Consider the following 26,692-nt stretch of genomic DNA (forward strand, 5'->3'; position numbering starts at 1 on the left):
GGACCACACCTGAGGTGAGTGCGTTTCATGTCTGAGGGGTTCCTGAGAAAGCTTTCACAACTTCTTTCAAAGATAACCTCTGCTTGTCTTTAAAAGAATCACTATTGGGAAACCCCTGTTTGTATTTTACCTGGATGCCTCTCGTCCTGAAGTTTCTTGATTCTTGATGGAGATGCTGAAATCAGTCACCTGGGCCTTCAAACATGGATGACGTCATAATGGCAGTTCTGAAGCATGTCTCGTTTGTAAATAACAGAGGAGGGTGCCTGAATATCCCGAGCAAAGGGATCTAATTAGATTTTTGTGGCTCTCTAGCTCTCTGTTCTTTGCCCTTGCTACTCAAAGCATGGTCCGTGGACCGAGTTAACATCACCTCAGAGCTCAGTAGACTTGCAGGACTGAATCAGAATCTGCATTTTAACATGTTCCCCAGGCCATCCATAGGCAAGTTCATTTTGGGAAGCCCTGCCTTGGATCAGCCTAAGACCATCTAAAAGTGGGTGGGCGGTGACAGGTACCAGAGATTTGATATTGCAGTGAGCCTCAGCAAGTGGTTAGAAAAATTGAACTGGTTCAACAGGAACCAGACTTTCTCTGGAAGTTCCCTGCCCCCGGGTCATGCACAGCGTTTCAGCTGAAGTCAGAGATGTTGGGTGCATTTCCCCATTGTGTGGCTGGGAGGAGCGCTGAGGGCAAGGGGACGCACCCCTGGTGCTGAAATGCTGTCAGGTGGAAAGCAACTCTCCATGCGCTCCCCTAGGCAGCAGAGACACTTCCCCAAACCCCCCCAAGTGTGGACAGTTTGTTCCTTGTCCTCTTTGCCTGGTCCCTAAGGGCCCCAGTTAAGTAGTTAGGGTGGTTAGGGTGACTCTTGCTTTGTTCTGAATTGAGCAACGAGTGATGTGCAGGGATAAGGCTGGGTTAGGACCTCAGTTTAAGACTCCTCCAATGGCCTGGGGTGGAATAGAACATCCAGCTCCAGGGGTTTTGAAAGCTCTGCCCACGCTGTGCGGTGGGCCTCTCCAGGCCAGTGACCCCGGTTCCCACTTGAGCGGATGTGTGACCCAGACACTGCCCAGCAAAACAGGGCCCTTGTCATTATCTCTGCTTTCCTGAGAAGTGTTTCAAGGTGCAAAATCCAGGCCAGAGCCAAATCATTTCCCTCTCTCTTCACTGGGGCTGGTCCTCCCACATAATCAGACAAATGGATGAGGTTTGTGGGCTGTGTAAAGCATATGGTTTGTAAATACTGTAAAATCAAACATCACTTTTGGCTTTTATTTACTGTAACATGTTCACATCACCTAGCACCAAAATAGCTCTTAGGTCTTCTCTGCCTTGCTTCTCCTTCTCCCTGTTCTGTCGCCTTCATCCTTGTGGTACCTGCGCCCGCGCCCCTACCTTCCGCTGCGCTCACGTCTCCTCCTCCCCCACCTGCTCCCACCCTCCTTTCCGGGCTTGCCTTCCCCGCTGACTCCTACTCCCATGTCTCCCTCGCCTGTCCCACTTAACATCTCGCTCGCTTTCCCTCCCTTTCGGCCTCTCACACTGCTCCTTGATCTTTTGAAATGTCTCTGCTACCTTTCCCTTTCTGTGCTTTCATTTCTAAAGGCTGCGTGCCAGACGCTCCTCACTCTGCTCCACTCCCTCCGCCTCTCAGGCTATTTTCTCTTCGCTCCCAAGACTCACCACAGAGTGCCTTCTTTTTCCCTTCCCCTGTAAAGGCAGCGCAGGGATCACAAAATCATAGAATTCAGAGTCAAGGGGACACAGCCTACGTTACACTGACAGTTACTTTTGAGTCAGAAACTCTTTCTTCTTCTATCACACTCCAGAATGGCTGCCCCCATCACTCCTGAGAGCAAGGAGGGCTGGGGAAGAAGACAAAGGAACGGACCCACCTCACCCCCCGTGCTCCATCTCCAACATGTACCCCATCCTTTCATTTAGGTGTCACTGCACACACCCCTCCTCTTCTCAGGACCCTCAGCGGTGCAGACATATCTGCTCCCAGGCTCCACCAAAACACTAAATTTCCTTCTCCACTGTCCCTTCTTCCCAGCGAAGTCAGTCTGTGCTTCACACCTCCCCGGAGAAACACAATCCTATTTGGAGGTGGCAGGAAAGAAGGTGGTAATGGGGTCCCTTGTCCCAAGTGCAGCTCTTGGGTGTGTGTGTGTGTTGGAGGGGGGACGCTGCCAGCAGTGGCTCAACTGCCAGATCCAACAGAAAGCACATTGCAAAGCTGGTTCCCGCCCAGGGTCATGCTTGGGCAATCAATCAATCAATCAATCAATCAATCAATCCATCAACAATTGCTAGTCAACACTCTTGTGGAGTCGGCGTCTCTCTGTGCCACTGGGCAAAGCCTCCTCAAAACACAGGAAAACAAACAGAGACCCAAAGAGACATCCTTGTAACCATGAAACAATGGCTCTAAAATCCAGCTTTCTCAGCCAGGGCTTCTCTAAGCACTTCACAGAATCTCAGATGCAGGCTTCTTCGGTATCCGGGGAAACAGAGGTTACAAGTAAGCCCCTGGGGATTTGTAAAAATCCCTCCATCTCCCAGTGCCTGGCTCCTCGTGGTCTGTTTCTCCATGTCGGCCACGAGGAAGAGGATTAGCCAGGGAACAGTCACTGGAGGGAGGTGAAGGTCTCCACCGAGGGTGGAGCAGGAGGCCGGGCTGGCCCAGGCTTCGGGACACCTGCTGCTCCAGTCCTGCCTTCATGGTCCTTCCCGCTCCCGGCTCAGCCCTGTGTGGCTGTACCTTTACTCTCGACCCAGCAGTACCCACCCTTGGAGAACAGGAGGGAAGTTGCCCCGCGAATCCTCAAGGTAAGCTGGCCTTGGCGGTAAGCTGAAACGTGCCCCACCGAGTCCAGCTCCACCCTGTTATTCTGCGTCCAACGCTAGGGTGTGGATCTCCGCTTAGCTTCTCTCAGTGAGAATTCCCAAGGCCAGGAGGAAGCAGTGCCATCCTAAGGACAGGAAGAATTTGAGTTTCATGTCCCTGCCCCCTCGCCAGCTTACCCGCTGCCTTCCACACACCGCTGAGGGGAGCAGAAAAACAAGTATGAATATAATTCCCCACCTGACTTCCTTTCATATTAACTAATTAACCAACTAAATCACCAATAAATTACTATTATAAAATGTGTATACACATAGGCATATGTGTGTGTGTGTGTGTGTGTGTACACACATATACGTGTCTATATAGTTCCAGCTTTTCTTTCTTGCTCTCTCTCTTGCAGGCAGCTTCAGGCAAAAGCTTCTGACCCCACTGGAAGGGCCTCATCGGATCATGGGTGCCACGTAGTTGGCAGGGAAGAGGCCCAGTTTGTTGTGCAGGCGGCCGGTCCACCAGGACGGGTTGGAGCTGTCCAGGACCTCGACCACCTCTCCGCTGCGAAATCCCAGCTCGTCGTCCTCCAGGGCCTCAAAGTCGTACAGTGCCCGGGCCCACCGCACTCGCTGTTGAGGGAAGCGCAGAGGGGTCCTGCTGAGCCAGGGCGGGGGGCTGGCCTGCAGAACCACTGTCACACAGGGGAGGTCCCAAGGCTCCCGCACCAGGATAAAGTCCTCCATGAGTGGCCTGCCCCGAAGGCTGACTTCTGGCTTCCCAGACCCCTCTTGGACTCCCCTGTCCCGAAGGCTGACTTCTGGCTTCCCAGACCCTCCCAGACCCCCCTACAGCAGAGAGCAGACCCCACTGCACAGCCCTGAGCACAAAGTTATCAGAACTTATCTGAGCCGCTCTTGAGACTCAGGACTTTTACTGCAGAGAGGTTACCCTCCAAGGCCTCCCAGAGAATCCTTGACAACTACCCTCCCTACATCAATAGGTGGTCTTCTTATTCTCTTCAGACGACAGAAAGGATGGCAGCGTACCTACACTGACAGCCCCTGGTGCTAGCACAACCGAGGCAGGTGGATTGCAAGGAAAAAGCCAACAGATCTCCCTCCGCTAGAGGCAGAGCCGAGAAGGAAGAGGACAGGGCAAGGCAGAGCAGCCAGAGTAACAGACAGGGATGGGCTCTGCCTGGGAACTCCCCCGCCCCCATCACTGGGCTCCCCCTGCCTCCATTCGGAGCTCTGAGCACCCTGGCTCCCTCCTGCAGGACCAGCCTTTTCTCTAAGTGCCCCTCTGGCTGCCTTCATTGAGCCCAGGGAGGGAACGTTCACGTACCCCGGCCACTTGGAGCTGCACTGGGTCTGTGTGTCTCCGGTGCATGAGGGCGGCATTCATTTCGCTGCCCATGCCCACGCCACAGTGCCCATCGTTTATGTCAAGGCTGCCTCCTCGGCGTTCCTAGAAACACATGTAACGGAAGACCTGTCACCACACCACGTCCCTCCCAGGCCCTCCAGTGCCTTGCTCAGATGCTAGGGACACAGCCAGTGTTCCAAGAATACTTGCTGCCAATGACAAGAAACCCCAGGTGTTGGAGAGAGGGGGAAGGATGGCAAAGGGACCTTCGATTGTGAAGACGATGCCAGATTTCATTCATTCAAAGAATATCAGGCACCTGCCATGTATCTAGTACTGTCCTAATCACTGGGGATGTGTAGCTGGAAGGAAAAGGCCCTTGTCTTCGTGGATCATCAGTTTAGAGGGGGAACCATCTACATTTAAGTGATAAGTGAGCTGAGAGAGCATCTAAATCAGCCAGGGTAATCGGAGAAGGCTTCCTAGGGGAGGTGATACTTGAACTCTAGCTTAGAGGAGGAGAAGGATCAGCCAGGAAAGGGCATTTTAGGCAGGGGAAATAACATATAAAAAGCCCCCCAAGTTATGAGAGAAAACACAACAGACCATTCTGGTAACTAAAGATAGTGCAGTGTTGCTGGAATGTGTGTTTGCTCGGGGAGTGAGGAGGGTGGGGGGCAGAGGGGTGGTTTAGGAGGAGCCAGCAGGAGATGAGGCTGGGGAAACAGATATGGGCAGCTCACAAAGAGCTTCGTGTGCCCTACTAAGGAATTTAGGAACGATGTTATCTGGCTGTATTGTCCATCTCAGTAAGCGGCCCCAAATCCCATCTGGAACAAGGCAGGGGATAAATAAATAAATAAGCAAGGCTCTATTGTGGGCGTTAATCTGTTTTTCTTGTGGATCTCCACAGCCAGATGGGTTAAGGGGCATGGATAGATTTGGAATTGTGCTGACAGGAAAATGAAGCCACGGTTCACTGAATCCTCAGGGTAGGAGTGTGTGTGTGCGCGTGAGGGTGTGTGTTCAGGCAGGGAGCCAATGAATTCACAGGGACTTCTTTGCCAAGAGCAGTTCCCATATCATATTATCATATTTCTGCCGGTTGGGAGGTCCCAGTTCTTCTTTATGAAATCTGTGGACCCTCACGAGGCTGGGCTGGGCCTGAGATGCTTCTCCCGGGCCCACAGTCCCAGGACCACACACCCTTCCCCCCTCCACTCCCCCCCAGCATTTATTTGCTCTGGTTGTATCTGCTATCACGGGAAATTTTCACAGGCTCGGTGGCGGTGGGGACAGGTGGCCTGAGCCCCATGGGGGAGAGCAGGTCCTCTTCCCTACCTCACAGTGCCCACTGCATTCTTCTGGGGTACCTGATGGAAATGAGGGTGCTGCAGATAGCGGTGCTGCTGAGTTGGTGGTGCCGGGGCGTACTGCGAGGGAGGGGGCGTCGGGTGGTCTGACAGCTTCCTGGTCATCGGAGGCCGGATTTCTTCTCCCACAGCCCCACTGAGGAGCAGGCCTCCCTGGGGCCTCCGGTCCAGGCTGTTTCCCCGGTGACCCTGAGAGAGAATGATGAGGATGAAGCAGATCCATCCTCCTCCTTCCTGCATCTCTGGGCCCCACCCTGCCCCTTCTCGCAGCTGTTTCCAGACCTTGCTCAGGACAGTCCCAGGAGACAGCTGAGGGCATGTGGGCAGCCCAGAGACAGCCCACAGTTCAGACCCTCACAGCTTCAAATGGCTCCACGTTCTCAGATTCTCCAGGGTTGGGAATTTCAGGTCTCTGTTTCCTTTCCACGTGCCTCCCATTTTGTCCCTTCCTAGTAGGCTTGTTTTCCTCTGTGTAATCAAGCTTGAATATTCTATTTTACTGACACAATGCCACCCCTCCTTATCGCATGTGGCCACACCGCCGGACATCCTACCCTCCCGATGAGCTGTGCTATTGACTTTGCCTGATTTTGAACTGTCATTCATAGCCTGGTGATAGAGACCCAAACAGCAGTCCTCTTGCGGCGCCATGGAAACCAGGCTTGCCGCTGGGCACGCTGGGAAGGAGCACGGCCTTTCTGCTTAATGGGACCACAGCCCTGTGACTTGGAGGTCCTCTATTGTTATTTTTATTTCACAAACAATCACATAGGGCCCTGGGCTTTGTACACGCCAGGCGCTGTTCTAAGAGCTTTACAAATATGAATGCATTTAATCCAGTTTAATGCACTTTTATGCTACCTCTTTTCTCTCTTGCATGCATGTCCTGGTAAATTAATACCAGGTCCAATGAATGAATTGGATTCCGGCCACTTGGATCTTTCCATCACCTGTAATGTGGTTAAAATAATTCACAAAGTCTTAGTTAACCTTTGTTTTTCTTGCTGGACTTCTATGTGCACTTGCTAGGAACACTGTTTTTCTCCTAGGACTGTCATCACTTCTCAGGCTTACAATCAGCCAACTACCTGAGATGGTTTTCTCTACTTCCCCAGAGCACATGTTGCTTTGACAGCGGCAATGCCTTTTCAAATAACTTGTTCCTGGGATTTCAACTATTCCAGAGAATGCTTCTTCCTATACCCATCTCTTTCTTTCTTTTTTTTTTTAAGATTTTACTATATATTCATGAGAGATACATACATACGGGGGGGGGGGGTGGCAGAGACACAGGCAGAGGGAGAAGCAGGCTCCATGCAGGAAGCCCGACGTGGGACTCAATACCGGGTCTTCAGGATCAGGCCATGGGCTGAAGGTGGCGCTAAACTGCTGAGCCACCCGGGCTGCCCTCCCATCTCTTTCTTATAACGACTTGCTTCCTTTGAAAGATATTTTATAAATTGTGCGTGTGTGAATTTATGGGAGGCAAGTTAACACTTCCTTGGTGCCTGCTACTGTCCAGACTCTATGGTGAGTGCTATCTCTATATTATCTCATTTAATCCTTGTGATAGGCCAACAAGGGAAGTATTATACTCTCTCCATCTCCAGATGAGAAATCTGATACTCAGAAAGGTTTCTTAACTTGGCTAGGTAATAAGGATAGTTAGTGATGAAATTAAGATTTAAAGCTGGTTTGTCTGGGGGTATCTGGGTGGCTCCATTGGTTAGGTGTCTCGCTCTTGGTTTCAGCTCAGGTCATGACCTCAGGGTCATGGGGTAGAGCCCCACATCCAGCTCTATGCTCAGCAGGGAGTCTGCTTGAGATTTTCTCTCTCCTTCTCCCTCTGCTCCTCCCCCTGCTTTGTGAGCCCTCACTCTCTTCAATCAACCAACCAACCAACCAACCAATCAATCAATCAATCTTTTTAAAAAATTTTTTAAAAAGATTTTGTATTTATTTATTCATGAGAGATAGAGAGAGAGAGAGGCAGGCTCCATGCAGGGAGCCCGACGTGGGACTCGATCCCAGGACTCCAGAATCACACCCTGGGCCAAAGGCAGGTGCCAAACCACTGAGCCACCCGGGAATCCCCAATCTTTTTTTTTTTAAAGGTAGGTTTATCTGATACATTTTCTAGTAAAATAATACTCCATATTCCAGACTGTTCCCAGAGCAAGAATTTCAGGTCCAATTATTTCTTCCAACAACCCTACCCCACCCTTCTGTGACAAAGCTCTACCCACTCCCTTAGTCCTGGACTCTAAGATGCTCTCCATCATTCCTTGTGTGCCCCCCTGGCCTTCATCTTGGCCAACTCCTAAGTTGGGCTGAAACTGTGATGCAGTAACATCTATAATAACAAATAAAGCATCCATGGTTAAGAGCTAATGTTTGTTGAGTGCTGGTAGCACTGTTAGGAGTGATATAAGGGAAGGCAATACATTATCTTCTCAAACCTTCACCACCATCTATGAGTTAGGTATCACTATCATTCCAGTTTTATGGATCAGGAAACTGAAGATCAGATAAATTTCCCAAATCACATGGCTGGGAAGTATTAAGAGATGATTTAAACTGAGGTCTGACCTCAGAGTTATTCTGCCTTCCAGAATACTCAGAGGACATGCCCATCAAATGCATTGTCTTGATGGGTCGAGTAGGACTCATGCTGCCTAAAATCTGTAGACCGGGGCTGATCAGGGCCTGAGACATACCTGGTCCTCTCGGGTTCTATCCCTCAGAAAGATCTGCTTCTGTTTGGAGATGGAAGTCGTCCTGTAGTAGTCTACCAGCTTATTTAGAGATGGAAACTTCTCTGTCCACAGGAAGTAATTACCCTTGTTGTCTCTCATGACCTTGAAGTGCTGAACATCATCTTCATGCCTAGAGATCAAGGTAAATCAAAATTGTATATTATATGGTGATGATGTCCCCACCCCCAGAGCTGACTGCATCCAGGGGTGCTGGAGTTCTTTTTGGGCAGGAAAGGGGATTTGAGTGCTTGCCCATCACAAAGCAGGTGGGCTGGCTCACTCAAATTCTAGGAGGAGATTTGTGGCAGGGACCACTCAGGACACAGGCTGCATTAGAAGGGATTTTTACATCAGCAGAAGATAATCAGTCTTCTGACACTGGAGCCAAGCTTTTATAAGAAGAAAATGTCCAAGTGCTTTAAGAACTATCAGGTCAAGGACTTTTTACAATGTTTGTTTGAAACATGGTAATCCCTAGTTCTGTATGATGCTAAGGACTCTGTCAAGACTCAGAGGGGAAAGATTTTTCACCCCTGCTATCTTTCCATTATCAGAAATACTTTGAACCAGCTCTTTTAAGCCCATAAACTAGCTCTGGACAGTAAGAGGCTACCTTGGGAAATTTGTCACACTTGGTTCTCTATATAATGGAGATCTCTTGGCCTTGGTTTATGTTTTGCAAAAATAAGGTTACAAAGTATTTTGAACTTTTGGGGAGAAAAGTGTTACATAGACATGTAGTGTTTTAATTGGCAAGGACCTCTGAGATTGTTTAGCTTTGTCTCCATGTTATGTGAGGTGAGGATGCTGAGGCTCAGAAAGGTGAGGGGCTCAGCCAAGGTCATGGTGAGTGAGTGGCAGAGCTGAGGCAAGAACCTTGGTTTTCTGATTCCAGTCTAATGAATTGAGCCTGTCATACCATGTACACCTGCTAACTTCTTTTAGATCGGCACCTTTTGACACCAGCTGGAATTGCAGTGATGGGAAATATTTGTATCAAGGTAGGAGAAACTGGATTTTATTCATCTGGAAAGGAGGAGTTTGCCCTTTACTATTAGCTCCAGTCTTTCTCCATCAACAAGGCATTCTCTTTTCGATGTCAAGTTTATTTGTCAAACAGACATACACTTATATCTAAAAATAAACTAATGATATCAATTGCCTGATCCAAGAGAAAGGTCAAGAATTTAAGGAGAGTTGGGGAGTAAGGATACCTCCGAAGGTTACTGCAGGTTTCTTAAGGATGGATTCAGTGGACTATGTTCAGAGGGGACAGGAATTTTGATTGATCTTCAGGCTCGTCTTATGTGCTGGGCTCTGCTCATAGCCAGCAGTGACCTCTGCTTGACTGCTCTGAGCTAGGAACCGACACTCTGCAATCACTGCATGGTCTTCCCCTTGGTGTTGGTCACTAACAGATGCTTTCTTCATTCTAACAACACATGGTTTAATTCCTAGTCATTACTCCTCACATCTGTGTGTGGAGGAGGAAATATTCTTGTGATATAATTATTCATCCACCACCTCTTAGTCAAAGAACTCAGAGTGAGAAACATTAACCCTCTCTCTCTCTCATGAACTGAGAGGCTGGATGTCAGGTTTGCAGCCAGTCACCTGGGCCTGTGGAAAGAGCTGGGCTCTCTCATCTGGGCTGCACCACTGTCTCAAGTTCCAAGAGGAGCAGAGAAAAGGATATAACTCAGGGCTTCAGACTCTAAAGTCTAGTGTTTCAGACCCTTAACAAATGCTAAATGTTAGAACTACAATTAGCTCTTAATTATCTTTGCATGACAGAAAGCAGATGTATAAATAAATAAAAATGATTTGCTTTGGAATATATTAGTCTACGTTTCTGCAAGAGACGTAGTAATGATTATGGTAATAATCACAAGAAGCTGCAATGCCTCAACAGCAGGGAGAGACTGTGGCAGAAGTCAAGGCTGACCCTTTTGGAGAATTCACCATCATGGAGGAAATATAAACCATAATTCCTAGTTGAAAAGCCAGAGTGCACTTCATGCAAACCAAAGGCACCAAGGAATGCCCTTCAATGTAGCCATTTACCTAGTCCAATCTGTAACCAGGGCCCTTAAGAAAGAGGTTTGACTATAAAATTTATTAAATAGAGCAAAGTTGCATTAAGACCTAACAAATTTAGAATTTGTGATCCATCACTATTGGCCTGACCTAAAATTTCCTATTGCCTAACCTATGAAAAAAAAACAAGTTTTAGTTAAGGAAAATTAAGATTTTAAGCAAGATTGCAAGGACAATGCTAATGAGACCAAGCTACTTTTGAGCGCTTTAGAGGCGCAGGTGCATACAAATGGTTGACCCCTATTTGTAAGTCCTTCCTACCTATTCCTTAAAATACCCATTCTTCCAGGCAGCCCAGGTGGCTCAGTGGTTTAGCGCCACCTTCAGCCCAGGGTGTGATCCTGGAGACCTGGCATCAAGTCCCATGTTAGGCTCCCTGCATGGAGCCTGCTTCTTTTCCCTCTGCCTGTTCTCTGCCTCTCTCTCTGTGTTTCTCATGAATAAATAAATAAAATCTTTAAAAAAAAGTACTCATTCTTTCTTTTTTTTTAAGATTTTATTTATTTATACATGTTAGACACAGAGAGAAAGAGGCAAAGACCTAGGCAGAGGGAGAAGCAGACTCCATGCAGGGAGCCCAATGCAAAAATACCCATTCTTTCTAAATAGTAAAGTGGCCTCTCAGTTATTACGCAAGATTGGATTTATGAACTTAAAGCACTAAAGCTGCATGCCTTTCAAAATGTATTGAATGATCCAGACCAATATTTCCTGTCAATGAACCGACAGTAGGCTCCACTGTACAGGTTTCCACGGCTCCTCATGTGCAGGTATCAGCGTTAATTTGCACACTTTCACATGTGGTCACCATGCCTGGTATGTGACTTGCAATCCCAGACGTGCTGACCACACACAGTGCACTCAGACTTGGGGTTTCTGAGCGTGGGGCTGTGTCATGCTTGTGTCTGGACTGACTCACTTCCTCCTGGGTGCTTCACATTAATGAGATTTTGCTGCTACGGTCCCTCACCTCAACCCCCTCGGCTCTGATCTGTTGCTGTCAGTTTGCTGCATTACAGTGCACGGAGCTGGCCCTTCTTTTTGTGCAACCACAAATGACTTGTGACTACAGCAATGACTTGAGATTTTAATTTTCCTCTGAGCCTTCTTCAGATATGTATCAGTAGTAGAAGAAGAAGTTCAGATTTAAACCCTAAGACAGATGTGGACAATTGAGGATTCTCCATTCCTTCTCTTGTCCTACTTCTTTGCACAAATACTCATCGAATGCCCACTGGGTATAAGGTGCTGTTAAAGGCACAAAGATGAAATAGATTAAGATCCTGTCCTTCCAGGGGCACCTGGGTGGCTCAGTGGTTGAGCATCTGCCTTCTGCTCAAGGCATGATCCTGGGGTCCTGGGATCGAGTCCCACATGGGGCTCCCCACAGGGAGCCTGCTTCTCCCTCTGCCTGTGTCTCTGCCTCTCTGTCTCTCATGAATAAATAAATAGTATCTTAAAAAAAAAAAAAAAAGATCCTGTCCTTCCAGAAGCACTTAGGCTAGAGGGGGAGGCAGATGGACATATACATAACTTGGCCACAAGCCAGCGTACTGAGGAGGTATATACATGGGTCACAGGAAGGAGATGAATTGCTTCCAGCTGATAAGATGCCTGGGCCCCTTGGCCGCCATGCTTCTGAGCAATAGGTCACATTCAAGGGGTCACCTCATGGCTTTAGCAGTCTGAGCCGGGAATGATCGTACCTGACGGAGATGGAGAAATCCCCTGGAGAGCTCTGGCTGGCCCGGATGATGAAGAAACCAACCTCCTTGCCCATAAGTAAGTTCTCAGCCTGGTGTCGCGAGAGGCCTTCATGAAACCATCTATTGGATGAGATAAAACCAGAGAGTCTTGGTGAGATGCCAGAGTGATGGGAAGGGGAAGGGGAAGGGGAAGGGGAAGGGGAAGGGGAGAAGAAACGACCCAAAGGGAAAGAGGGACTTTGGTCAGTAGAGAACAGGAAGAGACAAAGGAGGGGGCTGGGGCCTCTGAACCAAACATGCTCTAGGCAGTTTTCAGACAAGGCAAGTGAGCGTTCCCCTGACGCACCCACTTTGTTCCTTCCCTCCAGGAGAAGTCTTTCTTGCACTTGGAAAACCTGAATCATGGAAATGTGCCACTGCACCAAAATGGGACAGTGTGGGAGTGACTCACTGCGGGAAGTGGCCGCCTGCTGGCAGCTATGTGAGGGATGTCACTAGGAAAGAACTGCAGGGACAGATGATGTGCCAGGAAGACAGGAACCCCTTCAGGCACTGGGGGACCAGAGCTGGGAAGCCTTGGGCTCACACCCAGGCTGGGAGATCAGTGGGCCCCCTTAATGCCCAGAGGTGCTTGTGATCTGGGTGGTGTGGAGCCAGGCTAGCAGCAGCAGAGAGCAGCGTCAACACAGCCAGCTCCCAGGACCCCCCTCAATATCCAGGCAAATAATCCTTACTGTGGAAAAGAAGAAACAGAGGAGAGATTCTTCTTTCAGGGGAGCCGTCAGGGTGGCAGTGTCTGGAAGTGTTGTGGCAGGTGGCATAGCATACATGCAAAAGGTCAAGTACAATCACAGGAGCAAGGCAAACAGTGGTTACAGCCTCAGGGCAGGAGGCCAGAAACCTCTCAACCACAGAAGAGCAAAATGAGTGTTTGCAATCACTCAGCAGCCCTAAGTGGGATGGGTCCCATTTCTCCAAGGTGGCTCTCCTATTGCTGCCACAGGAAGGCTAGTATGTCCAATCCCTTGAAGGTGAATGTCTGACGCACTTTGGATTCCTTTGTGAGCAATATCCTGTGCTCTCTAGAATTTAGGAACCTGGACAGGAGTGGCAGGAGGGATGTCCTAATTCTAGACCTGGAACTGCAGGGGAAGGTTGGTTGGGCTCCGAGGGGCCAGAAGCAGAGGCTTTCTGGTGGCCGTCTACCTGGAAATCCTGCCAGAGTAGCTGCCACACTTTGCTACAGGGCCGAACAAGTGACCACCACAGCATTGCCTTGTGTAGGAAATGTAATGGGGCCGGGTAAGAGAATGGGACATGCTCCTCAGCAGCCCTATCTCAAAGGAAATATTTTGGAAGAGGCAGCAAGTGGTTAGGGGATTGTTTAGAAGATACACATTTGTCCTTTAATTGGAGTTGGATAGATGACTTCAAGACTTGCAAAAATGTCCACACACTGCATATTAAGCGAGCAGGCAGGGTTATGTTTTTACATATCCTTCCAAAGCTATTCATTCGTTCATTCAACAGGTGTTTTTTTTTTTTTAAGATTTTATTTATTTATTCATGAGAGACAGACAGAGAGAGAGAGAGAGAGAGAGAGAGAGAGAGAGAGAGAGGCAGACACACAGGCAGAGGGAGAAGCAGGCTCCATGCAGGGAGCCCGACGTGGGACTCGATCCCAGGTCTCCAGGATCACGCCCTGGGCTGAAGGCGACGCTAAACTGCTGTGCCACCCGGGCTGCCCATTCAGCAGTTTTTAATCAAGTATCTACTACGTGCTGGCCTTCTGCTAGACGTTGGGGATAGATATAGTGGTGAGCAGAGCAGACGAGAAGCCCTGTCCTCATGGAACTTACATTCTATCACACAGAGATTGTAGAACCCACTGGCGGACCTAGTAGTTCACTGCGACAGTGATAAAAAGGTTTCAAGGGGGAGGGGAGAAGTTAGAGATGAGAGTACAGAAAATTCTCTTGAAGAAGTAGAGTAGTGGAGTGATAGCTGGAGGGGGACTTGGGACCAGGAGGTTTTGCTTTTGTTTTGCTTTTCGGTAAGATGGGAGAAGTTGCAGCATCTTTGCAGATGGGAATGACCCAGCAGAGAGGGAGAGAATTGATATGGGGGGGGGGGGGAGTTTCTGCTAGAAGCACAGACAATTCTTTCCAAACAGCTGCAGGAAAGGCAGCCTTGTCTGAGTGCAGTTGCAAGAGGTGGGTGGATGCAATGAGTCAGCGGGGGTGGGGTGGGGGGCAGGGTAGAGGGGCTTTTCTGGTGGCTTCCATCATCCCAGTGTCCCTGGAAGCAAGGCCCTGAGCCACTAGGGCCGTGGGGGAGGGGCTGGAGGTCTGAGGAGCAAGAAGGCATCAAGTGGTCATCTAGAAGATTACAGGGCAGCATCAAGGGTTGAGGTCGGTGGTCGTTCTGTTGGTTCGGTGGTCAGTCCTGGTTCACCAGAGTCACCAATACCGCTTCGGGTTTCTAACAGACCTTTGTGCTCTTTGAGCTAGACCGAGACTCTCGGAAATTAGATTTGTATCTAACCCTTGTGGTCCATTCTTGAGACAAATGAGACAAAATCTCAATTTTTCGTTTTCCTCTTTATGAAAGGAATTCCTCTTTTCCCCCCACTGATGGTTTTCATGGGTATGAACATGGCTTAGGGAAGGCAGCTGTTTGTGATCCCTGGTGAGGACGGAAGATGGTTAGGAGGTAATGGAGAGGTGCCCTGAAGAAGCTGCTCTTGATGTGGGGGTGGCCAACAGCGCCCCCGATGGAATTCGTGGAAACCCTGTGATTGCAATTATAGATGCCTTTAGCTTATAAACCTAAAATAGGCGATCCATGCCCATGGTATAAAATTCAAAAGGGAATGCAGTGAAATGCAAATCTCCCTCCCACCCTGGCCTTCAGCTGTGTGGTTCCCTCTCCAGAGGCAACCAGTTTTGACAGTATCTTGGGTATGCATAGATAATTTTAGTGACTGCTGAAAAAGTAAGGGGAGTGTGTGTGGGTAGGCCCATGTCAGCAGGCTGGAAATACTTACTCAGGAAACTGGATGTCTATAAAATTCTTGGGCACATATCCTTCTTGGCTTCCAAGCTCCGCCTTGAACCACTCCTCTTGGTTACTTAAGATCTACATGGAAGAGAAGCAAGGACAAAGACTGGAGGGAGGATGTCAAGAAACAAAAGAGAGGGGTACAGGGCAAAGAACATCTTTTTGGATTTAGAGGGAAATAAGCCATAGAAACCACACAGGTGCTCCAGTGGCGGGGCAACAGGTTTATCTCTGCAGTTTGGCTTCTGTGACCCGGAGCTATATCTGTCCACTAGTGCCAGCCACACATGGGACCCCATCATGGCGTGGCCTTCCAGGCTTGGCACTTGGAGGATTCTCTGAAGCCCCTTCTCTTTATATTTTGGAAATTCATGTGTCCCAGGTCTCAGCACCTTAAGCTCCTCATTTGAGCAGATGCTGGGAAGACAAGAGTGGCCACTCCGTGATTTCTTCTTCTCTGCCAGGTAGCCAGGAACCTGTTAGAAATTTAATGTGTTCCTATTTCTTTAAACAAGCAAATTAAAACTTAAACATCCGGTGGGGCCAGCTTTGAAAACAGTAACTCTTTGTGTTCACACTCCATGTGTTTCACAAACAATTTGGACGTGACTCAAGATATCTGGGATGCCTTTTCTAAACTTGCTTTTAGCACGAGATCACAAGCAAACCAGAAGTTCTGTCTCCTTACTATATGGTCCTTCATTGACTGTGACCCCAACTGTTATCACTTCCCTTGATTACTCGTATGACTCATCAGACTTGGCTGTATGCGGCTTCCGGTTATTTCAGAAAATGTTTCACTATTAAAAGACAAATATTTTCCCCCCATCCCCCACTGAGAACGGTTCTAAAGTATGTGGCATGGACTTGAACAGCAATGAAGGTGCCAGAGCTGGGGCACGTGGGGGGCTCAGCAGTTGAGCATCTGCCTTCGGCCCAGGGAGAGATCGCGGGGTCCCAGGATCGAGTCCTGCATCCGGCTCCCCGCAGGGAGCCTGCTTCTCCCTCTGCCTGTGTCTTTCATGAATAAATAGACTCTTAAAAAGAACAAAGTGAAGACGGCTTGACAATGTCATCGAGCCCCTGAACGAGCCACCCGGGAGCCCTCCTACGTCTGGACATTGCGTGAGAAGTAATCAATGGGCATTATTGTCGAAGCCGCATTCACGTTTCTGCTTCTTTTGCAGCTGAAAACGCCTGAACTGGTGGAAACCGCCACGCCGAAGGGGGAAGCCGGGGACGGCTCAGGGAGACCACCGGGAGCAGAAGCCCTGGGGTTGCCCAGGCCATGTAGGTTCTCCAGGCAAAGGGCGGGCGCAGGAACTTCCGGGACGGGAGGAAGTGGAGTGCATTCTGGGAACAAAAGGCCTCTGTCCGGCGGGACTTCCTGTTGTGGCCCCAGGGGCCCAGAGGGGGGTAAAGGTAGAGACACAAGGCCTTTTCTCTTGAAATTTATGGGGAGCCACTAAAGGATCGTGAGCCGGGAAATAACATGGGAAGAATTAGAGCCAGGAAGGAGTCCTGTACGAGAGCCTGAAGGGGGCTTGGAGGCACGAAGCGCAGCCACCCCTGTGAGGGGCGAGGGTCCGCTTGGAGGCCCCCCGGAAGCCCCGTGTGCAGGTCGTGACCTTCCCGACCCGAGGGAGAAGGGGATTCTGGGAGGGCTCTGGGTATCCTTGGCCTTGGGAGACCGAGTGGGTGGTGATGCCTTTGCTCAAACGGACGAGCACAGGAGGAGGAGCAGGTGTGAATATCTCGTGTGGGTGAATCCACGTGGCCCCGGGACCGTCTGGGAAGGAAAGCCCAGCGAGCAGTTGGAGGAGAAGTTGGGGCTGGCGGCGGTGACTCCAGAGGCATCAGCGCAGGTGGGGTGGAAGCCTGGGTCCCACGGGCTCCTTTCTTCCAGACACGAAGAGAGAGGAGAAGAGCTAGGAAACTGGTACTTCTACTATCACCCCCAAGGTGGAAGAAAGGGCCAGCTCTCTGAATGTGGAATGAGAAGACCCAGTTTCTAGGCTGGCCCTGTCACCAGCTGTATGACCCTTGGCACGTCAACCAGCCGTCAGGCAAGTGGTGACAGTAACCACTAGCCAGCCCCTCACAGAGAGGATGTGAGGATCCGATGAGCCCTGGTACCTCGAAATCCTTCAGGAAGTGTGTGCTGTGTTTTTTTTGGGTTTTTTTTTTTAAATACAATTCTGCAAAATGTGGTATTCTTAGAAAGGAGGACTCCAGCTCTGAAGGACATGGTAGGGCTTATAAATTCTTTCAAGTATTATATGTGTACGTTTTGAATTTGATCACTTGTTCTGAAGAAATAAAAGTGTGTCCCATATTTAAGTTCTAGAATTGCTGAGGACAGAAAACTTTATAGTTTCTAACATCAAATATGACTGCTGGTATCACTGAGGACACGTGGGTACTGGTATGCTAAGGGGGGAGAGCAGAAAATCTAGGTCAGAAAAAGAACTAGGAAACTCACACCGGTGCCTGGTCTTCACACAAAGAACACAAGGACATTTCACGCCACGCCTTCCCCCCCCCCTCCCCAATTTGTGGCTTTGGGATTCCTTTCTCCCATCATCCCAGAGTGCGATGTTTCGGCTGGGTAGCAAATGTCAAATACGAAGGTGAACAGGGATAATAGGGTAAAAGAGGCCAATTGGAAATTGGCTCATCACGGTAAGAACCAACTTTGTACTTAGTTCTCTGACCTGAAACCAGCTGTAATTTTAGTAATTGTGGCGCATACCCATTTACCTCCTGTAGCAACTGAAAGATTATCCTGCAATGCCGGCCATTTCTACCCACCACCTGGTGCTCCGTCTGCCTGAGATTGTGTTCCCAGAGAGGTGAATTTACAGGCTTTTTATGGTGTATAGAAGGCAAGGTTTTAAAAGAATCTCATTTTCTGCAAAGAAAAGTGTTTGGGGGGGAGGTGGTTTCCTCCTGCCGCTGTTGGCTCAGGGCCCCATACTTCCTGTTCTTCTCATCTTTCTGTCTATTCGGTTCCCCATATCTCTTGTCCCCATCATGAAAACCCAAGCAAGGGGTTCAGGCTGAGCACATGAGGTTTTATACTTCACTTTACCATATCTTAATTCTTATAATGTTGTCTACGAGCATAATTTTCTGTGTTACGTGGCCTGAGAATAAGATGTGGGAAGAGGACAAAATGTACCATTGGGAGAATTTTAAAATTGGTTGGAATTATAGCTCTTAGTGGCCTAGTAGAAATCTGAAGTATTGAAGAAGTTAATTGACACAGGATTAAGTCTTAGTGCTTTCAGGTCACTGTTTTAGTAGGGAGCAATGGGATTGAGTTAGACATGTTACAGAAGTGGGTAGAAATGGACTGGGTCAAGAGACTTTTTTTTTTTTTTTTTAAAACAACTGGCAAATTTAAGAGACAAATGTTAAGTCTGGTGTTGTGTATAACTGCAGATCCAGGGGGTTGAGGCACAAACATGAAACATCCGACTCCTGACTTCAAATATTTCTCTCCCAGGAGAAGCAGAATGGAATAATTTGGCTGGAGTTCCCCAACCACCATCTTGTTCATCATCCTGTGATCAGCATCTAGTGAGCACTTGCTGTTTGCACTCAGGTGCTGGGAATACAGAGATGAATAAACTGAGAACTCTGTCCTGGGGAACTCACAGTCTGGAGTGGGTAGGTTGGCGGTGAGCTAGTCAGACATTGTTTGTACCTTCTAGTGAAAAAGTCTGTTTAGTCTTTTAGCATGAAAAGCCTAGGATGAAAGAACACCGCAGGAGTAAATTACTGGGGCAGTCACAAGCTGCCTTTGAAAGCACTTGCAAGATTTTTGGGGCTTGTTACCCATCTCTGGAGTCAAGGGGCAGGGTTGCAGTTGTACATAGAGACCCACAGGCAGGGCTACTAACCCCCATGATAGAGATGTACTGTGGGGCTCAGCCAACAAGCCCCTCTCCACTTTTCATCCCACCATTAAGCTGCAAGGGACAGAATTTGAAAAGAAGGAGAGGTTGGCCTTCTGGTGGAATTCTACATGAGCATGCAGAAATGCAATTTAATAACTCAAGCAATTTGTACTGAGCACCTGTTTGGGGTCGTGACTTGTGTGGGGTGCTGCTGGGAAGACACAAAGATGAACCAGGCATGGCTCTGCTCTGGACCAGAGGAAGAATCAACTGGTCAATTATTCATCAAATATTAGGGAGAGTCAACTCTCTGCTGTTTTGGACACTGAGGCAGACCTGGCCCCTGCCATCAGAGCTTTGGCGAGTGCAGTAGCTAACACATAAACAGGCAATCAGGATCCTACAGGGTAGGGGCAGTGATGAGAGATGGGTGTACAGGGCGCAGAAGAGCACAGAGGCTTGGCTGCTCATGAATAACTGCCACCGGAGGTGAGATCATCAGTGCCTTGAACGAAGTGTGTGTGCAATGCTGTGGAAGAACTGAACAGGGACTGATTAATTTTGCTGAGGCCATCGGGAGTGTGGAGGATTCGTGAGGGTTTCCAGGCAGAGATGGTCAAATATGTGTGTGCAGGAGAGAGGTTTTCAGAGTATGGGGAGAGCCTGACAGCACGGTGTGTGTATTGCAGCGTAATCTGGGCATTACATACACAAGGGTGTGTGCATGCGGGTACATACATGTGCATGTTCCTGGATGAGAGCTTGATGAGGTTAGGGAGTGGGTTGGGAGCAGCTGGCTTAAATTTCAATCAGTTGATAATGGGGAGCCACTGAATGCCTTTGAGAAGGAAGTGATCTGATCTGATTTGTCTTCCAGAAAGATCCTCCTGAGACTAGTATGTAGAATGATTGAAGGAGTAAGAGACAGGAGCCCCTTGAAGTCAGCCAAAGGGCTGTGGCAGTAGTCTGACTGACAGCAGGAATAGGTGATACTGAAATATGGCAATCATTTATGAAGCAACCATTTGTGAGCTGGGACCATTACCTCTAATCCTCTCCAGAACCCTGCAAAGTAGATATAGTCTCCACTTAACAGATGAAGACAGTGAGGCTCAGAGAGGGCAAGTGACTGAGCCAAGGACACACAGCTAGTAAGGTGAGATTCAAGCTCAGATATATCTGGCTCTAAACTCCTGCTCCTTTTTACTGCATCAAACTTCTCTTGTCAAAAGGAGAATGCTTAAGAGATCTCAAGAGAGACCAATGGACAGAGTACATGTTTAGGGTGAAGCAGAACTCCAGACCCAGAGGAGGGACAGTTAACAATGTCAACTTCCACAGGCACTTTAGAAAGGCCATTATTTAAGACGGATTCCAGTAGGTTCCAGTGGAATAAATGAGAAGCGAGGGAGTCAGGCATCAGTACAGAGAACCTCTCCCAGTGTTGGTAGTGAGGAAAAGACACCAGGAGGTAGATTCAGAAGCAGAATCAAGGAAAGTTTGTGGGTTTTTTTTTTTTTCCTTTTCCTTTTCTGAGAAATAAGAAGCACTCAAGCAAGACACTAGGTTCTGTTTGCAATGGGAGCTGAGGAGTGGGAGTTGGCTCCTGGCCTCTTTGGAGTGAGGACACTCTGTAGGGGTTGATGATCACAAGGTCACAATACCCATAGAGAAGGGAGGGACTGCTCACCGCGTGGCAGATCCCTCTGTGACCTTGGTAAGATCCCACAGAAGTGAAGGTCACCTTTCCTTGGGTCAGCAGCCCAGACAACACTCGGACCTTGAGAAGCTCCAGCATGGAAGGCACACTCTTGGCAGCTATATTGCTAGATCTTGCAAAGTGACGACAGTGAGAAGGATGAGCCCTGGGGGTGTTCAAGTTCCAAACCAAGTCATCCTTCTTGTCTGTGCACTTGTCACGTACTGACACGATTCTCTCTACAGCAAGCATACTTCTCGGTAGTGAGATTGGCCTCAGTGCTGCCTTGCGGTCTGAGAAGAGCCCGCGTGGGCTGCTGCGGACCAGGGATCAGGTTTCTGCCAGCGCTCTGAGGCCAGGCAGGGGGCATTCGCCTCACAGACTCCCCAGATGGCCTAAGGGCTTGTGCTTTTGCTCCAAACGGCCTGAGATGCAGGACTTAAGCCTCTGAGTGTGGTGCATGGACTGGAAATTCAAGGCCTCTTCAGCCCTGCAAAGAGCCACTACAACTCAGGTGTGGGTGTTAGGCCAGTTTTCAGGTGCCCCTGAGGGGCCGGGTGTGCATGGCCTCCGTTGGCTCACGTCCCCTCCAGCTGTCTTTCCCAGGCTGTCTCCACCAGCACCCTCCTGTTAGGTTCCTCACGATGCTCACTGAGCACCACCCAGGCTTGCTCACCTCTGAGCTTCGGGTAAAGTCCAGCTCACCTTCGCGGCATTCCCGAACAACCGATGTTGCCCCTCGCTCCTGCAACCCCGTCTCTCGCGGGGGGGATCCCTTGTTCCCTCACCTGGGCTCCTGAGCACTTAGACAAGAATATCTGGAAGAGCCTTTTGGCTCTCTGCCCCCTCTCCTCCAGACCATGAGCACCTGAGGACAAGGATGGTGGCTTCTTTCCATCACCCCACCTGCTAACTGCCATCCCGGTGCTCAGAAGGAGCCCTTTCGATTGAGGCGAACTTTTCTTTTTGAAAGGAACTGTGTGTAGTTCTTAAGAAACAAAGGCATGGGTTGTTGGGTGAAGTCGGGGACCAGACCAGAGTAACCCCAAACTCCCCAGGGCCCCCTCCCCTCAGGGCCCCACGTCACCTACCTTCAGAACATCTCCGGTGTGAAAGCTCAGTTCATCCTCACCTGAGGCGGTGAAGTCAAACTTGGCGATGGCTTCCATGTCGTGACGCGGAGCTGGAAGAGAAGTAATGTTCTCATTATGCCCTTCTGTCCGGAGAAGCGAGCAGCGCGGCGGCCTGGCAGTCGGAGCCGGAGGTCGGCGCGGCGCCCGGTCCCAGGCCTCCGAGGCCTCCGGGCGGGAGACAGGCGGGCCGCACGGGGAGGGAGCCTGCAGGATGTGCTTCCCGTTCTTCCCCCAATCCCCACATGCCAGGAGCAGGGAACCGAGGCCAGCAGCGCCTTTCCCCTTCCTTTCATCTCACTTTGCCTGTCTGGCCGGTCACCCTTTCTGCGGGCGGCCCTGTTTCTGGCTGATAAGGACGGAAGACTCGCTATCGCCTCTAACTCGGGCCGAGGGGCTGGAAAGACTGTTCCGTAAACATCGTCCTGAGGCTGTCCCTTGGCAGCTATATTTAACCAGGCAGTGTTAATTAGACAGATGCCATTTTCTCTTTTACATCTGAATCATTTAAGAGAATTAGGCAGCATCGGCCAGTGGGGAACTTAGCATCCTTCCACATGGCCTGAGAGTGGAAAGCATTCTGGTTCGAGAAGCAGGGGACTCAATTAGACTCCTTATTTCATTTCAAGAGTGTAAGCCAAGTACACTTTGAAAAATTTCATTCTAATACTTCTGAATTGAGTTAAAATATTATTACCCCCTCCCCCCGGAATACACGAGGCCTATGTAAAATAAAAAGTTAGCCTACAAATTAAATATAGTTAGTTGTGGGTTTTTTTGTTTGTTTGTTTTTTCTTTTTTTTAATTTTTTTTTTGTTTGTTTTTAAGGAGACATTGCAGGGGGCACCTAGGTGGCTCAATGAGTTAAGTATCTGCCTTTGACTTCAGGTCATGATCCTGAGGTCCTGGGATCAGCCCCACATTGAGCTTCCTGCTCAGCAGAGAGTTTGCTTCTCCCTCTCCCTCTGCTGCTCCCCCTGTGTGTGGTCTCTGGCACTCACTTGCTCTATCTCTATCTTTGTCAAATAAATAAATAAAATCTTAAAAAAAGAAAAAGACATTGAGGCTATAATAGAAAGAGTAGCATCCTGGTTTTGTTGGTGGCTGACTAGCTGTATGATCTTGTACAGCAACTAAACCTCTTGAGGTCTCAGTTTCCTCATCTGTAAAGTAGGGATCATAATATTCAACTAATAATAGGGGTGCCAGGGTGGCTTAGTCAGTTGAGTGTCTGACTCTTGATTTCAGCTCAGGTCATGATTTCAGGGTCGTGAGATCAAGCCCCATGGCAGGCTCCACACTGGGCATGGAGTCTGCTTAAGATTCTCTCTCTCCCTCTCCCTCTGCCCCTCCCTCTGTGCACTCTTTCTCTCTCAATAAATAAATAAATAAACAAAAAGCACCCAAATAATTTTTTTTCACCCAAATAATATTAAAAGAAATTGTATGGGATGAATTTATCCTCAGCAAATGTAGTCTGGCCAAAAGCAGCCCCAGTTTTCTTCTGATTTCTCCCATCTTCTATAAACTTTCTTCTTTGCAATTTGATGCTAATTCTCCATGACCCTTAAATCCTTTGGTTCTTTGCTAAGACAGTTTGCTGTTCCGACAGTCTTGGAAGTTGTTGCTTGGCATTTGCATTTATCAGAATTTGGCTAAGTCTGAAACCCTTTAGGTTAGTAACCTCACACCTAATGGCTTTCAGTAACCAGTAAACCAGGACCACAATCACACTCTCAGTGGGAATTTCCACCCAAGTGACAAGATTTGGGTAAATGAGGAAGGTGGCTGCCAGTGGGAGGGTACAACACGCAAAGATCAGGGGATCAAAGCCAACTGCCATGGTGGTGACAGCAAGTGGCTAGTTTCTCTGATTTTCCACATTTACTCAGTCTTCCAAAGGCAATTTGTAGAGATGACAATTACTCATCCCAAAGGTAGATATTAAGCAAAAAATACTTCAGGAGCCAAAGTAAAATGTCATAGTTAATTGTCTTGAGTTTTATCACCAGCCAAAATTTATTTCAAAAAATATATATATATATTTTGTACCCTTTCTTCAGGATCTGTCCAGCTAAGGCAAATTAAAATTGTGACCTCGGGTGACCCACTCAACAGAATGGAGTATTCTGCTCTCTTTAGTGAGCACTAAATGCTTTTGCTGATTTGCTTCACCCCGTGGCTTTAACATGAAAGGCCTCCCCTAATTAAGGCCTTGCCTTGAGTTTGCGGGAAGATGTGGTGTCTGCAGGTCACCATCATGGTATCAACAGCGGATACTGGTCACCTCAGGAGAGCAAGTGTCAGGTGAATGGTCCTGAAAACTAAGATCCCATTTCTATGCAAATTTACCTTAATAAGCATGATGGAGACAAGAGGAGGGCAAATGCTAAACATATTAGAAAATCACATAAATTAGGGGTGAAAAAATATCCAAGGCATGCTCTAGATATGACCTTGAGCTTGGGAAGATCTTTCCTACGTTACATGTAACTTGGACCCAGCCTGGGTACTTGGTCCAGGCTGGCTGTGTGCTGCTTCAGTGAGAAGACTGAGGCAGAAGTAGCATTGCTTCTGAGAAGCAGCTCTTTGTCCTGCCTTTCCCCAGGAGGCAGGTGGTATGGCACATCGCAGAACTCCCTAGCTTATAATATTAATCCTGACTTCGAAAACCCAATTAAACAGGCCCACTCTTCATGAAATCACTTTGAAAAAAATTGTGTGCGTCCCATTTCCATTTGTGAAATGAAATCTGCTCAGATGCTGTTTGGTAGGAGGGAGACGTTCAGTGGGGAGAGGGGTGTGTTCTATTTTCGTTCAAAACCCAGGGCTTTGCAATTTGTCCCCTTGAATTTACCATTCCCTGCTTCCCTAATAGCAGTGCCACCCCCAGGGGTCGGTCTTCTATTTGATCATAAAAACGCATGGAGATTTCTATCCTATTTTTCTATATCCATTAGTCTTTATTTTGAAAACTTTTAAATTACCACCAGGGCAAAAGAAAACTGAACATATTTGGTTCAGTATTTATCCATTTGTTGTATAGTCTGTACCTTCCTATATATATATATATATATATATATATATATATATATATAGGAGTATATATATATAATATATATAATATATATATAAAATATATATAATATATATACTCCTATATATATATTCCTATATATATTCATATATATATATACACATATTAAAAACATGGTAGCAACAATTTTAAGACAGAAGAGAAAAGAGGAGGGACAGGGGAGAAAGTGCAGCCAGCTCAAGAGCTCAAGTGTTCAAGAATGCGGTGGAGCCTTCTAGCTGCTGTGTGCAGTTACAGTGCTTCTGACCTGAGAGATGAGGAGAAAGACATCTCTTTAAAGAACCTCACGCATGGATTAAATGTGCGTTTCCTTTCAGTGATCAGCTTCAGAAATGGCTGAAATGCTGCCTGCTACAGAAGGAGAACGTGAATGACAGGTGACAATGTCCAAGGGCAGTCAAGCCACCTCCTGGAGCCTCCCCCACCCACCCCGACCCCGTCAATGATGCCATTTATCCAGAAATCCTACCTCAGAACCATGCAGGGCTCCTGCCCTTAATGCTAGCACTGCTTCTCGCCACCCCTCTGCGTCTCTCTCACTTTGCCCCTTTATGAATTGCGTGCAATATCCATTAGCAGCCCCATGACACAGATCTGCTGCGCCACTTGGCAGCACTGCACAGGACTTCCCCAGGCACGATTTTCTCTGCCCCTGCATTTCCATTTAAGCTTCTTTTACCTCCAAAAAAACCTGAAAAATATTCAGCCTTATATACCAGGAATGTTTGTCTACTTCTAAAATACAGTCACCGCGGAGGATGAAAATAAAAACCACAAGATAGCTTTTTAAAAGAGCCCCCATGTAAAATCCAGATTAATTGGATGTGTTCAGAAGCATGTAGTTACCCTCAAAAATGGTACCCGGCAAGAAACTTCTTGAAAGATTTCAGCTCCTCCTAAGTTGGCTATGAATAGCCAAAGCTTCCGTTTTATGCATCTCTTTAAAAGAGCAATTGCATAACACCACAAAGCTGTTGGAAGATTCAGGCTCAGGACCCAAAGAAAGAAGGAGCTGGGTCCTAAATCAAGTCAGCAACACCACTTCCTATTTTGCTGGAGAGAACTCTAATTTAAATATTATGTGACTTGTACCAGTTTATGTTGTAATTCTGTTAAGCTAATTTTTTTTAAAAGAGAGAAACACTGCTCCGTCTAAGTATTGTTTGTAGCAGATTTATCAGGATGGTAACAACAAACATAATTTTTATTAATTTATCTTGTGTGTGAAATGCAGTGATAAAACAGTAAGGAATTTACATGTTAGGACTTTGCAGCTACTAAGAGGAGCTTGGCTAAAACTGCAAAATTCTTCTGGCAGTTTGACCCACATAATGCAGATCTTTGGAACCTACAGCCTTTCTACTTGTCAGGCAAAGCCCCTCTTGGATTCAATGGGAAGGCAGAGTGCTTACTCTCCTCCTAAATTGACAAGGTCAGCTCCATTACTTTTCAGAAGTAGGAAACCTTACCCTGCTAGGAAAAAAAAGAAAAAAAAGATTCTAGCTAAGCCTCATTGTACACAATAGATACGTTCCTGAAAAGTTATTAGGACTAGAGTATTTGTAAGTGGCTTCATATTAGCATGCATTTTAGAGGCTTATTCTATAAAGGAACCCCATGGCGAATCCCTTTACAAAATGAAAAGGAAAATTTGTTATA

The 26,692-nt window shown here is 48.0% G+C and overlaps 1 protein-coding gene across 8 annotated transcripts in view; it reads right to left on the minus strand.

Annotated features, from left to right (window-relative positions):
• Nucleotides 1–1,247: 1,247 nt before the first annotated feature.
• Nucleotides 1,248–26,692, minus strand: part of GRAP2 (GRB2 related adaptor protein 2) — a 63,977-nt gene continuing 38,532 nt past the window's right edge. For 3 of the 8 annotated variants that reach the window (XM_035696547.2, XM_025459230.3, XM_025459237.3), the window contains 7 exons: nt 21,898–21,989; nt 15,192–15,283; nt 12,146–12,265; nt 8,304–8,472; nt 5,587–5,775; nt 4,193–4,315; nt 1,248–3,477 (listed from right to left, as the gene is read on the minus strand). In XM_035696547.2, the coding sequence (XP_035552440.1) occupies nt 3,298–3,477; nt 4,193–4,315; nt 5,587–5,775; nt 8,304–8,472; nt 12,146–12,265; nt 15,192–15,283; nt 21,898–21,989 (965 nt within the window). In that variant the 3' untranslated portion in view covers nt 1,248–3,297. The other 5 variants (XM_025459255.3, XM_035696550.2, XM_035696549.2 and 2 more) reach the window with 5 other exon arrangements.

This window comes from Canis lupus, chromosome 10, assembly GCF_003254725.2.
Source record: "Canis lupus dingo isolate Sandy chromosome 10, ASM325472v2, whole genome shotgun sequence".
Lineage (NCBI taxonomy): Eukaryota > Metazoa > Chordata > Mammalia > Carnivora > Canidae > Canis > Canis lupus.